Here is a 14,889-nt window from a genome sequence, read left to right as displayed (position 1 = left end):
ACCGAAACACAGCCATGCAAACACAACTGTTTCACGGTAGAAACACGAATGGGACAGAGGCACCCAAGCAATCGACTTTTGTACAAAGTCTCCCTCTGGTAAACGAAAAGTAAGACCGATTCCATGGAAAACAACTAGTCACAAATAAATAAATAAGTCTTTATTTTTCAAAATATATAGGAATGAAGTGTGTCACTATGACAGAAGTTCCTCAACCTTCCATATTAGTCATTAATCTCCGACTGCCATTTTGTTCACGCAAGTTTTGCGACACGTGTTTCACCTCTGAATGCGGTATCTTCAGGCAAATTATTTTATTCGATCAATTTTCGAGTTACACACATACTAATGGTAGCGGAATTAAATAAAATAATTTGGATCAAATAACCAGTGATATGGACTTCTGCAAGATAACACTTAGTTTAGGTAAGGGGGGAAAGGGATTGTTAGTAATGGTGTCTAATAGCCCCATTAGGGGGGGAAAAGGGATTGTTAATAATGGAGACTAAGAATCCCATTGCTAGCAATATATATTCAACCAGGTCGACCTCCTCGCGGTTCCCCCTGGAAACTATCATGATTAATTCCTGATAAATTCATCATGATGAGCTAACCAGCCTGTTTTCATCCTCATCGATCACCCTTCAATGGTGCCCCTCCAGCGTATCCCATCAGCGTAGGCGGGGTTACCACTCCATTTTCATCCAATAAAAAAAAATAGCCCCATTACTAGCAATATACTCTCTCAGGTTGACCTCCACGCGGTTCCCCTTGGAAACCATTATTTTTAATTCTTATAGAATTCATCATGGTGGGCCCCACCATGATGAATTATAGGGCCAACTAACCTGCATTCATTCTCACCTATCAACATCCACTGGTGCCTCGTCGTTGTATACCGATAGCGCGGGCGGGGTTACCTATCCATTTTCACCCATTAAAAAAAACACTTAATTCAGTATACAAAAACAAACCGATCAATCTTCTGTTCTCAATCGATGGTAAATCTAAGCCATCAACCTTTGGAATGCACTACCTATTGATATCAAAGAGTATTTTCGTGAACATTACTTCAAATTATTACAATAACGAAGAGTTCCAAATTATACTATTTATTTATTTAACTCTTTATTGCACCATAAATAAAAATATAAAATGACAAGTGAATAATTCAAGTGAAATACAGTAACATAAATACAGATTGAAATATACACATAAAGGTACAAAAGGCGGTCTTATCGCGAGGGCAATCTCTTAATGACACGTTACATAGTCTTAAATCGCTTAATCTATTATATGATTAGCTATGATTTATATATTTGTTATATTAATATATATATTATGTATAGTTATTTTACCATTGGGGGGTTTGGAGAGGGCTATGCTCGGACTCTCTTTGCGTGAAAGAATCCGAAATGAGGATATCCGCAAAAGAACCAAAGTAATCGACATAACCTGAATGATAAGCAAGCTGAAGTGGCAACAAGCTGGTCACATAGCTTGAAGAACCGACAACACATTGGGAAGAAAGGCTCTTGAGTGGCGACCGCGTACAGGTAAACGCAGTTTAGGCCCTATTGCAATCTATCCTGTACTGAAATGTCATCTTTGTTGTTGCCATAATAAAATTTCAAAACACCCTGAAATCTACGCCCATCCCATAACCGGTGGGACGTTAGTAGATTAACGTGGGTAAAGTTTTAATTAAATATTCAGGTAGCTTAATTATTACATTAAAACAATTGAATGATTAACTGCAAAGAATCCTTTCAATTTCTACATTTTCTAGTCCACATTTTTGTTAAAAATTAATTTTGTATTTTTTTTTTCATAACATAGTTTAAGTCAATTGTTACTAACAAAAATGGATCTTTGTAAATAATAAAGAAATTATTATTATTATTATATTATTAAATATCTATAATAAAATTGATTGTACAAAATCATACAATTATATATAAATAAAACTCCATAAAGACAAAACGGAAAATAACTTTGAAAGATTTCCATTTGGAGCTTAAAATTTTCCTTAACTAACTCGTAAAGCCACGATTTTGATGTTAATTGCAAATCGTTCATAGTATCAAACATCAACAGTCCATACGCGAGCTCTGTAAATAATTTTAACAACACAAATCAAATGAATATCAACTCTAATACCTAGTGATAAGATATCAAAAAGCAAAGAAATTTAATCATTGAGAGGCTAAAGGAGAATGAACTTTAACACATAGAAATAAGAGCTAAACACACGTGTTATTGAATATATAATCGGCATGCGGTAGTCCATTGTTGGATTTAAGCGAATATGGATCTAATTGTGGGGTAATAGGATTGGGTTTTGTTTGTGTGTGGTTAGTGAGACGAGCGCGTGCGTGCAGGGCGGATCGATGGACGCCGCGCCGGCGACGGCGGTGACCCAGTTACGGCGCCGAGACGGTGCGGGTTTGATGTTCGACCAACTACTGTGTGACCATTAACGTGTCACCGTGTTGAAAGGTCTCCTATACTAATTAAGAAAAATAACTCAAACTGGAAACATAATTATAGTATTAATAATAAAACATGAGACTGATCATGACTATAGGCAGAAGATGGATAGTTTTTTAAAAAGAAAACCAATTTCTGTATTTATTTAAACTTTAATGCACAGTAAAATTATATTTCTATACAACTTAGAATGGCAAACAAGCTGAAGGCCCACCTAATGAAAAGTGATAACCGTCGCCTATAGACATGAGCAGTACTATGGACATAACAAAGTATACTATTACACCTATGATACCCCCCATGCGTTGCCATTCCTGAGGACTCAGATGTTATTCCTCTGTACCCAGTAAATTCACGCTATATCCCACCCTTCAAACCGAAACACAGCCATGCAAACACAACTGCACGGTTGAAACACAAATAGGATAGAGGTACCCAAGCAAACGACTTTTGTACAAAGTCTCCCTCTGGTATTATTTCTTATATTATTACCTCTTATAACTGACAGGCCGTATGCTTGTTTGCTATGCTTCAATCGTATTAAAGTAAACAAATAAATAACATATGACAAATTATTACTGTGCTGCCCATGGCAACACCCATAGGAGTCGGTCTAAGATATAGACGGCGGGGGGAAGGGCCACAGTAATGCGGCCAGTCACATTGCTAGCAATATACACTGTCAGGTCGATCTCCACGTGGTCCCCCCTGGAAACCATCGTATTAAATCCCAGGTGTACTCATCACGATGGGCTAACTGACCTGCTTTTTCATTCACACCTATCATCCCTCACTGGTGCTAAGCCAGCGTACATCGTTAGCATAGACTGGATTTCCAGTCCATTAAAAAAAACATATAGACGGCAACAATGGCAAAAAACAAAGAATGGTTTATCTCATTTTGGTACGGAACCTCAGCTTGTTCAAACATGAAAAAGCACTTAATCAGCTGGCATAAACATAAAATATTGAAATCCCTCGACTGTAAGGGAACTTATAGTCGAGGGATGGGCAGCAGCATCCTTAAAACAATTAGCAAAGGCCTAACTGCGGTTGCCAACTTGCAAAACAACTGGCAACAGAAATTATGGGAGAGGCCTGAACATAGGTCTTCCCCATAAGGGGAGTTTTGCCAGTAATTACCACGATTGGCAGGTGGGTTGGCAACCGCAGTTAAACTTTGGTGATGTTTTAAGAGGGACGCTGTAGTTCATCCCTCGGGTTTTAAGTTCCCTTAGTTGTTTCTTACGACACCCACGGAAAAGGAAGGAGTTTTTTTTATGGGTGAAAATGGTATGGTAGCCCCGCCTGCGCTAACGGAATACGCTGGCAGAGCACCAGTGAAGGGTGATAGATGAGAATGAAAACAGGCCAGTTAGCCCATCATGATGAATTCATCAGGAATTAACCATGATAGTTTCCAGGGGGAACCGCGAGGAGGTCGACCTGGTTGGGTATATTGCTAGCAATGGGATTCTCAGTCTCCATTACTAACAATCCCTCTCCCCACAAAGGAAGGGGTGGCCTATTCTATACCATACAGCTTAAACTTAAATTTAAGAGAAAGGTGAAATTACGAGCAGTGGGTCCTCTTAAGTAAATAGGTTAAATTAAAGATAAAAATATAATATCTAGTCCAAGGGTGGTAAAGAAAATAGCATTCTAATCTTGACAGAGGGCGCGATCGAGATCCATAACTCGAGGGGTGCAGATCAGCTGTGCGTGGTCGCACTGCTAGCGGTTTAAAAGTAATTTTATTTATCGTGTATTTTTTGAAGCATTTAAAAATTTCCTATTTAAAATGATATGTTATTTAAATAAATATCAAGTGGCTACATTATAGCGGCTATAGTTGGCAATACAAATACATATATACGAATAGTTTGCCATGCGTGACAACTACCGGCAAATCACTCCATTTGAAGGAGATCTATGTTCAGCAGTGGACAGTTAACGGATGATATGGTGATGCATGAATAGACAACGAGTTTATTGATGATATTTTTTTTTATTTAACTTAGAATGGCAAACAAGCTTTCCCACCTGATGGAAAGTGGTAACCGTCGCCTATAGACATGAGTAGTACTATGAATACAACAGAGTATACTATTTCGTCCATGGTACCCCCCATGCGTTGCCATTCCTGAGGACTCAGGTGTTATTCCTCTGTACCCTGTGAATTCACGCCATATCCCACCCTTCAAACCGAAACACAGCCATGCAAACACAAATGCTTCACGATAGAAACACGAATGGGACAGGGATACCCAAGCAATCGACTTTTGTACAAAGTCTCCCTCTGGTCTTCCCTCTTACTAATAGTAATACAAAACTATAATATATATATATATATATATATATATATATATATATATATATATATATATATATATATATATATATATATATATTTTTTTTTATTATAATCCTATTATTTTATCATAAATGTCAAAGTTTGTAACGATGGAGAAATGAATGTATGTTTGTTACTCTTTCACGTAAAAACTACTGAACGGATTTTGAATCGATTTGGTACACATACATCTTAGCATAGAGTATATTTTATATAAGCAAAGCCACTTGATTGGTTAAATATAATTGAATGTGTTTTTGCGGGGAACGTACCTGCATCTATCGAAAGACAAGTCAGTGTTAAACCACTACACTACTGATGTGTTAAAGTTGCCTATTTTTATCCGACTTCAAAATGAAAGAGGTTCTCAATTCGGATGTATTTTTTTTATGTTTGTTCCCTCATAATTATATTAAATTAAATCTAAATTAATTTGGATTTTTTTATCTAAAAGGATACGGATTAGGACATACTCGTACTTACAGATTGATCCCATAGAAGTTTTAACAAAATCGCTTCAGTTGTTTAGTTTTTTAAATGAAATAAAACCAGTTTTTCTGTAATTTGAAGTCTGGTTTTTTTTCTATGGAAGACAATGTTAATTATAAATGCAATAATAAAATAAAAAATTAAAATAAAAAAGCCTTTTATTTTCCATTATAAAGAAAAGAAAAAAAATAATACGTGCAATTTCATTCAGTTATTAATAGTTTCTTAATAAAATAAATTTATAAAAAAATATTCAATCGATTACATAAATTCTTCATTATTGTTTTTTTTTATATATATATTATTATTATTATTATATCTTTTCCTTTGTTTGGGTATCCATTTAAGGATATAGAGAATGGAAGAGGCCTATAAATGCAATAATACATTTTTAAAATAAATACGCTCAACTGTCCCGCTCGCACCGACGCCTGACAATCTACCATAAACTTCCGACTGGCGTGGTTGGCTCAGCGGTTGTCCCTCGAGAGCACTTCAGACCCAGAGCTCGGAGGCTCGAGGGCTTTCCACATTGATGAGACCGTCACGTCTTTCACTTTGCACTGTTTTTCTTGCAATATATAGGTTACTACTGTATTATATGTGATTAGAACTTAATAAAAATGTAAACTAACAAATATTATAAGTAGGGGGGAAAGGGATTGTTAGTAATGGAGACTGAGAATCCTATTGCTAGCAATATACCCAACCAGGTCGACCTCCTCGCGGTTCTCCCTGGAAACTATCATGGTTAATTCCTGATGAATTCATCATAATGGGCTAACGGGCCTGTTTTCATTCTCATCTATCACCCTTCACTGGTGCTCCGCCAGCGTATCCCGTTAGCGCGGGCGGGGTTACCATACCATTTTCACCCGTCAAAAAAAAAAGTAAAAGCTAGTTGGATAAAATAGAATAGAAAACATTTATTGCCAGTAAACACACAATTACAATATAAAATAATAGATAACATATACAAAAAATGTCCCATAGTAGGCAAAAGGAACCTGCTCAGTTGATGCTGTAAGTGTCCCAGCGCAATGTGAACAGCTGCACAGCGCTGGTGTTCAGCCAGTCCCTCTCCTAACAAAATATAACCAAAGTACAGGGTACTGCTGTAAATTGCCAAATTACAATTTTGCCAGTAGTTGTCACGCTTGGCAGGCGGATTGGCAACTGCAGTTAGGCTTTAGAGATGTTTTAAGAGGGACGCTGCTGCCCATCCCTCGCCCTCACTTAGTCGTCTTTTACGACACCCACGGGAAAGGAGGGGTTGGCCTATTCTACGCCGGGACCGTACGGCCAACTATTTTCTATAAAACTTTATCTTAATTTCGTAACTGCATCAAGTACGACGAACGAATTTTCCGGTCCATTATATGATCGCGCATATAAATATTATTATCCCGCCGTCACATCTAATTTAGGATTTTTAATCACCGCACACTAACGTGAAGACAAATTTCTCACTTCTTGAGAAACGTGACAAAGCAGCGAGAAATTGCCACGCTTGCTGCTATGAGTAAACCTGCCACTCTGAGAACTAAAATGGTCATTTTAGTGAGTCGTTCTATGGTCGTTCTATGATTTGTAATGCATTGAATTAACAGTAAAAATTCGAGGCATGAATGACCCAATATCATTTTGCCCCATACTAAACAGAGCTTTTTTTTTTTAATTAAGAGACACTACTTGACATAATTAAATACATTTTTTCATTAATCCTTACTGATTCTTACTAATATTACAATTTTTTTTATACCACTGAGGTGGCAAACAAACATACGGCCCACCTGATGGTAAACGGTTATCGTAGCCTGTGAACGCCTGCAATACCAGAGGTATTACTCTGAAGAAACCTCTTTACCCCCCGTTTGAAGAACCCCATGCTGTAGTCTCTTGGGAAAACCTCAGCAGGGAGATCATTCCATAACCTGAGTGTTTGTGATGTGAAAGTGAGTTTGTTTGTTTGTCTTGACGCCTTAACGGATTAAAATAATCACTGTGGGGGGGGGGGGGGGGGAGCTAGCAACATACCCTATCAGGTTGACCTCTACGCGATTCCGCTTGGAAACCATCGTGGTTAATTCTTGTGGCATACGTCACAAATAACTGACCCGTTATTCCTCACCCATCTAACACTGGTGCCCCGCCAGCGTAAACCGTTAACGCAGGCGAATTACCATTCCATTGCGTCTATTAAAAAAAAAAACAATCTCTTGTTTGTTTGGCATATTATAGTAGTGGCCTACATGTGTTAGAAAAGGACATACAGGCTGCTTTTAATCCAGGTCAATCAACATGTCTAAGTAATACAGACAAAGTTGCGGGTAAAAGCTAAAAGGATTATTGTTCAGGCACATCACTAGTCAATTGCGATCGCCTGCTAGCAATGTCCCATCACTAATTCTATTACCTATTATATTTCTAAGTTGAAAATTGATAGATTATCAAGTTTAATGTAAAAAACAGTAATAAAAGTCATGGAGTTCACTGCTGAACATAAGATTTCTCTATAAGGGGAATTTTGCCAATAGTTGCCACGCTTGGCAGGCGGGTTGACAACAGCAGTTAGGCTTTTTGAGATGTTTTACGAAGGACGCTGCTGTCCATCTCTTGCCCTTCCTTAGTCGCCGCAGTGTTTACCGATAGTGCAGGCGGGGTTATCATTCCCTTAGTCGCCTCTTACGACACCCATGGGATAGGAAGTACAAACAGTATACTCTGTTATGTCCATGGTATTGCACATGTCTATAGGCGACGGTTACCACTTTCCATCAGGTGGGCCGTCAGCTTGTTTGCCATTCTAAGTTGTATAAAAAAAGGAAGGGGTAGCTTATTCTATGCTGGAAGCACACGACCATATATATATATATATATATATATATATATATATATATATATATATATATATATATATATATATATATATATATATATATATATATATATATATATATATATATATATATATATATATATATATATATGCCACGCCAAAACTACTGAATGTATTTGAATGAAATTTTGTTTGGGGATAGGTTATGTCCTAAATTAGCACTTACTTTACATACTGATTCACAGAGGTGAAGCCGCGGGTTATAAGTAGTACTTAACTAAATGTATTTTCGCCGTGTGATCTCGGCATAGAATAGGCCATCCCTTCCTTTAACGTGGGTGTCGTAAGAGTCGACTAAGGGACGGCGAGGGATGAGAAGCAGCGTCCCTCTTAAAACATCTCTAAAAGCCTAACTGCGGTTGCCAACCTGCCTGCCAAGCGTGACAACTACTGGCAAAACTCCGCTTATGGGATTATATTCAGCAGCGGACAGTTATGTGAAATAATAACAATAAAAATATATTTTAGTTTCTTTTGTTAGAAAATAAATGAGGCAGATAAACGGCTTTCGTCAAAGCTTATTATTGAGTGCATACGTACAGGCATACACGTGCAATGTAAACACAATTACACAAATTGCCTTTATATTACCAATGATAACCGAATCGAGTCGGGGGGAAAGGGATTGTTAGCATTGGAGTTTGACAGCCCCATTGCTAGCAATATGCCTTATTAGGTCGACCTCCACGTGGTTCCCCCTGGAAACCATCGTGAACAATTCTTGTGGAATTCGTCACGATGGGCTAACTGACCTATTTCATCCTCACCTATTATCCTTTACTGGTGCCCCGCCGGTGTATACCGATAGCGCGGGTGGGGTTACCATTCCATTATCATCCATTAAAAAAAAAAACGAATCGAGTCAATATAACTATAATAATATATAGTTTTTTGCATTCACATATGATAATCAACGAATATAGGGCACAAGTTCATTTACTGATGAATAAACATCGAATGGATTGAAAATTCGCGCGAATTAAATGCGATCCAATAACCAAATATGAAATTCAAAACCTTGACTGGTCATATGATCAATTAAAACACATATTATAAGATCATTTTCTTATTATTCCAAAATACGTAAGCTTGTAAAGAGTGAAAAGTTACAATGTGTTTCAATCAATCAATACGTAAACGGTTGTATGTATTTAAATGTAATTTGCCACGTAGACGGGTCGTAACCTGTATTAAGTTATACTATTCGTAGTTATACTATCCATTTCAATTAAGTCAGGCATATCCACTAGATGCTAGAATACTAGTACAATAAAACACAGCACACTCCACTAGACGTTTGTACAGCCAGACGTGTGTATCTGTCAAAATGCGACCCAGATTTCACGATAGAAACATACAGGGAACGTACCCGCCGCCGCTGCCTGTACCGCTGCCGTCTGAATCGATCCATTGTGATACAGCCTTTGTCATAAAGCACACATCTCACTATTTGACACTTAGCACCTGACACTTAGCACTAATATTACTAACTAATTGTGCATTACACTGTTTTTTTTGTTGTAACCGCGGGGCGCGTACGTCGCGCGCGGCCGTTTGCTACGCGCTAAAAATATATGACTCGGTACCTAAGAAAAGATTAGGCGAGGTGGCCACGTGTTTCTCAATTGGACGTTGTCGATCTACCGTGTTTTTTATTGAATTATTTATTGTTTCGCGTTTATTGGACGAAATAGTTTAAAAAGCATATAATAATGTTTTGTCATGCGGTCTTGGCATAGAATGTACCACCACTATTTATTTTTTCCTTAGAAAACTACGGGATCCGGGTACTACGGTTTTCCCTATAGATAGACATAGACAGGTAATACTCCAACTGAGGGCTACGATGCGACTTGTTGAGCAATAGTTTTTGACGTCATTTGAAATAGCAAATAAATTGGTGATTCAACTAATGCAGGCATTTTTTAAACTTTTCGCAGTCACATACCACTTTGACAGTTTAAACTATCCCACGGACTACACGGACACTTTAGTAAGGTCCTAAATTTAGGAAAAAAGACATTTTATATTTAAAACAAACTTTTATTGGTAATTTCAATAGATTTTATTGAATTCGCCGACTGACGTGAATACGTCTCGTCGAGTTTACTACAATTTTCTAATAAATATTTTTACAGTTAACAGAGCTACTGCGGACCCCTGATACACATGCTACGGACCCCTAAGAAGAAACCTTAAAGAAAAGGTGTAACCATCGCATATAGACATGAACAGCACTACACACATTCCATAATATATTATGGCATTTATCTAACTCTTCAAACGTCGTTCTTTCTGATGTGTTATGTTATTCCACCCTAAATTAAAATATAGTCTCGGAACTATATCTTGCTTGACGTTGCAGAAACAGGGGCAGGATAGAAGTAGTAATTCGCGGAGACAACGTTCGTACAAAGTCTCTATAGATCTCAGCTGGAGCAAACGAGCATGCGGCCCACCCGATGGTAAAGTGATAATCACCGCCCAAAGGCACTTGCATCATCAGAAAAATTGCAGGTGTGTTGCCGTATCTGATCTGCAATATTGATCTGCTGGAAGTTAGTTCCATACCTTAAATTACGAGTTTTTTTGTGGTTTTGCAGGAGACCATCCTTTGCGTTTATGGTGAAAAACGTTTTCCTTGTCTTGAGGAAGCCTTAGACAAGACATGAACCTCCAGATCCTCTCATTAAAGAATTGTATATCAAAAATATTCGTAAAAAAGTTTGGTAAGATCCTATCGAACGTCGAAAATGTTCAATAAACATGTTTATAATGAACAAAAGAAGCAATGGATACAAAACGTTCCGATAGGTACGAACTTGAAAAATATTTCGCATTACAGAGTTACTATCCAACAAAGTTTTTAAAACACCGAATATAATCCTTATTCCTTTCGGCACAAAGTGTATAATTCAAGTTGTTAGTATTCAAATGAAGCGTGTGAGATAGTAGATTTGTGAAGGCAGCGGTTCCGCGTGCTTCGACATTGATGTCTGTCTCGGTTGGCAACTAAACAGTTCTAATAATTAGATTAAATTAATATATTGACTGGCAAGCACTAGGCTCGAGACTACGTGGAATTTAAATAAAGGCTTCCGTGAAGTTACATGGCTGGAAGAGCAAAATCGAACTCCACCACCACCATCAACATGGGTCGAAACATCGTCAGATTGAGCTAGAAAAGGCTAGACTGACCTATTAATGAGACAAATGGTGGCTTGATATCTTTAAACAATATTGTTTAAAGATATCAAGAATCTCCTGAATCGACTATCTCATAATATAATTTATGAAAAAGTATGAAACAAGATTACGTAGATATATAGTTCTTTGACTTTGACTCTGGGTTTTCTCTGTCTACCCATAAGAGGATATTTAATTTAATAGTGAAAAAGTAACCGTTTAAAATAATAGATTTACTGTACAATCTATGTTCATTAATTTCAGTTCAGACCAAAATAACTTCAGTGAGTGTCAGTGCCCGATTACGAAGTCAAGGTTTTATGAAGCGCCCTCTAAGTACTGTAGCCAAATATTGAACTAGGTAAGTAGCTTTACTAAAGCTCGGAAAACATTGAACTTTTCCGTTGTTCCAGATTAGCGCCATCTGTCGTAATAGTTTAGTATTAAAGAGTCACAAGACACTGATTCAAGCAGACGCTTCATCGAAGTTTGCAAGAATTCATTCCAGTTGCGGTCTCTAGTTGTAGATGGCGCTGCTTGTCTCAATAAACTAAAACAGTTTTGATAAATACATCTATAATATAATGAAAAATATCTATAATAAAATACAAATTAGAGATATGAAGTCTCTACACGTACTTAGATAACAGGAAGAGGGTGCAGAACTGCAAGGGATGCGCTCCCTAGATAGGTAAACAGAAGAAAACAGAAAAACATGCATTTTATTTTTAATCAAAATCGTCTTTGAATAAAATCCATTTAATATAAAATAAATAATTATTTTGTGGATGAATGAGTATAGTTGATAGTTTTATTTGCATTATACAACATACAAGAATAAAAGAACACAAGCAATAGATACACTTGTATATACAATATTCCCGTACAAGTCCCGGCATAGAATAGGCCACCCCTTCCTTTCTCGTGAAGGTCGTAAGACGCGACTAAGGGACAACGAGGGATGGACAGCAGTGTCTCTCTTAAAACATCTCCAAAGTCTAAGTGCGGTTGCAAATCCGTCTGCCAAGCATGGCAACTACTGGCAAAAAGGGGAAGCTTATGTTTAGCAGTGGACAGTTAAAAGCTGATATTCGTATGATAATAATAATACAATATGGCGATCTTACCGCAGAAGGCACTCTTTTTAAGATAATCTTAGTGTCTCAGTACCAATCTTTATACATGTATACATACGAATATATACGAAATATTCACAAATTCTGAATCATCATTCATAATTATTTTGGCAATTGATAGTCTCTTAACAATTCTGTTACGATTGAAGAAAGAATAAGTTTCAAATTTTAGTAAAAAAATTGAATATAAAGTTATCAAACTTTTTAAAATTAGGATAAAATCTTAATTTTTTACCATAGAAATAAGATTTCTTCCTTAAGAGACTTCCTTTCTTTCCCATGTGATTTGAGATTTTAATGTGATTAGGAGAACATAATGATTGATGAGGGAGATGGGCAGCAACGCCCCATCTTAATACATCATCAAAGTTACTAATTACTAGTTAAGTTATCATTAAAGTACTTGCGACTGCCAACCCATTTGCCAAGCGTGGCAACTGCTTGCAACTCTCGCTTGTGGGGGAAGCCTATGTTCAGCAGTGAAGAGTTAACGGCTGATATGGTATAGTATGGTATAAAGTCTTTATTAATATTATAAATGTGTAAGTGAGTTTGTTTGTTCAACCTCAACCGATAGCCATAAAATTTGGCATACACGTACTATTTGAAATGGATGTAGGCTACGTCTTATACCGGCCAATATATATCGGTCACGCGAACTATGTAGCGGGGACAGTTAGTCATAATAGCGTCGAATGCTACAATGTTGTTGCGAGTATGAATGAAATATCTTATGAAACCACTTCTGAATACTTTCCTCGGTTTATTGGCGTTTATCCAAATTAATAATGTGTGAACTAGTCATACGGAGAGCTTGCGATGTGTCACAGATTTACGCAACGAAGGTAAGTAGGTGCCTATATAAATAAAAATAAATAAATTGTACTGAATTAAATATTATGAAGATTGACAATTAGCGACGCCAGAGGGAGACTGTACAAAAGTCATAGCATAGGTCTGTTCTATTAATGGTTCTGTCGTTAATTATTTGTGTTTCGATTTGTAGAGTGGAATTTGACAGTGAAATTACAGGGTACAGAGGAATAACACCTTAGACCTCAGGAATAGCAACGCATTTAAAATGCCAGGGGACTGTTTTATATCTATAAACAACCGGGTGGAAGTCATCTTGGCATGGTATACTGCTATCATTATGTGAGAACCTATTGTCCCTTACTGGAATTCTGCCAGCGTAACCCAAAAGCGCGAACGAAGTTACGATTCCATTATCATCCATTAAAAAAATATATCAGGTAGACATGACGTTGCCCGTTTGTGTATAACGCAATATCTAATTTTATTTAGACGTATTTTTCATTAAAAACAATAGTACATGTACGTAAAGACAATAAAATTTTGTATGATCTGGCGGTTCGCCCAACTTGATCATTATTAATAAGCTCCTGATATTTTCATACATACATTTATTTCAAACTATTATTGCGATATTATTTGTTGTAAGAAATGGCGTGTTTGCGAGTTCGACTCATTATTACAAATTTTTCAACAAATATATTTTTTTATGCTGGAAGATTTACATTTGGAATAGTCTAAGATGGTTAAGGGTAAGTATGGGTAATAAAGAGTAGGGTCTTATATCTCGATACCCTGGAATTTGCTGCCATATCCCTCTTATCAAACTAAAACATACTGCTTCATGGAGAAATAATTTTAAAACAAAGGTACCCATATAATGACTTTAATACACTATGAGTACCCCTGTTCATAGCTACAGCTAAGCGAGCACATTATTTGGGGGCAAAAATATAAGTAGGATCGTTGTTTGTATGGGTATATAGACGACTGTTAAAACACCACATAACTGCGGCTGTTAGGGGGGAAAGGAATTGTTAGTAATGGAGACTAAGAATCCGATTGTTAGCAATATACCCAACCAGATCGACCCTGACGCGGTTCCCCTGGAAACTATCATGGTTAATTCCTGATGAATTCATCATGATGGGCTAACTGGCCTGTTTTTATTCTCATCGATCACCCTTCACTGGTGTCCCGCCAGCGTATCCCGTTAGCGAAAGCGGGGTTACCATTTCATTTTCACCCATTCAAAAAAAAGCTGTTAACCATCCTATCAAGTGTGGCAACTACTGGCAAAACACCCCTTATGGCGGATGCCTATGTTCAACAGTGGACAGTTAACGTCTGATATGATGATGATGATCATGATAATAGTAGTAATAGTAGTATAGTAGTTTTTTTTTAATGGGTGATAATGAAATGGTAACCTCACCTGCGCTATCGCTATACACCGGCGGGGCATCAGTGAGGGATGATAGGTAAGGATGAAGCAGGTCAGTTAGCCCATCGTGGCAAATTCA

General features: G+C 37.2%; 1 protein-coding gene across 10 annotated transcripts in view; it reads right to left on the bottom strand.

The window, feature by feature from the left end:
• Positions 1–14,889, bottom strand: part of LOC113514058 (voltage-dependent L-type calcium channel subunit beta-2) — a 204,184-nt gene that overhangs the window by 28,761 nt on the left and 160,534 nt on the right. The window contains exon 1 of one of the 10 annotated variants that reach the window (XM_052902722.1): positions 9,601–9,793. The exons of the other annotated variants lie outside the window; for them this stretch is intronic. Within the exon in view, the coding sequence (XP_052758682.1) occupies positions 9,601–9,642 (42 nt within the window). The 5' untranslated portion in view covers positions 9,643–9,793. Of the gene's footprint in view, positions 1–9,600; positions 9,794–14,889 lie in introns of those variants that run through there. 10 annotated transcript variants of the gene reach the window in all.

Source organism: Galleria mellonella, unplaced genomic scaffold (assembly GCF_026898425.1).
Source record: "Galleria mellonella isolate WM207_F2 unplaced genomic scaffold, CSIRO_AGI_GalMel_v1 utg93, whole genome shotgun sequence".
NCBI lineage: Eukaryota > Metazoa > Arthropoda > Insecta > Lepidoptera > Pyralidae > Galleria > Galleria mellonella.
The sequence above is the reverse complement of the archived record's forward strand: the minus strand, read 5'-3'. Positions and strand labels throughout refer to the sequence as shown.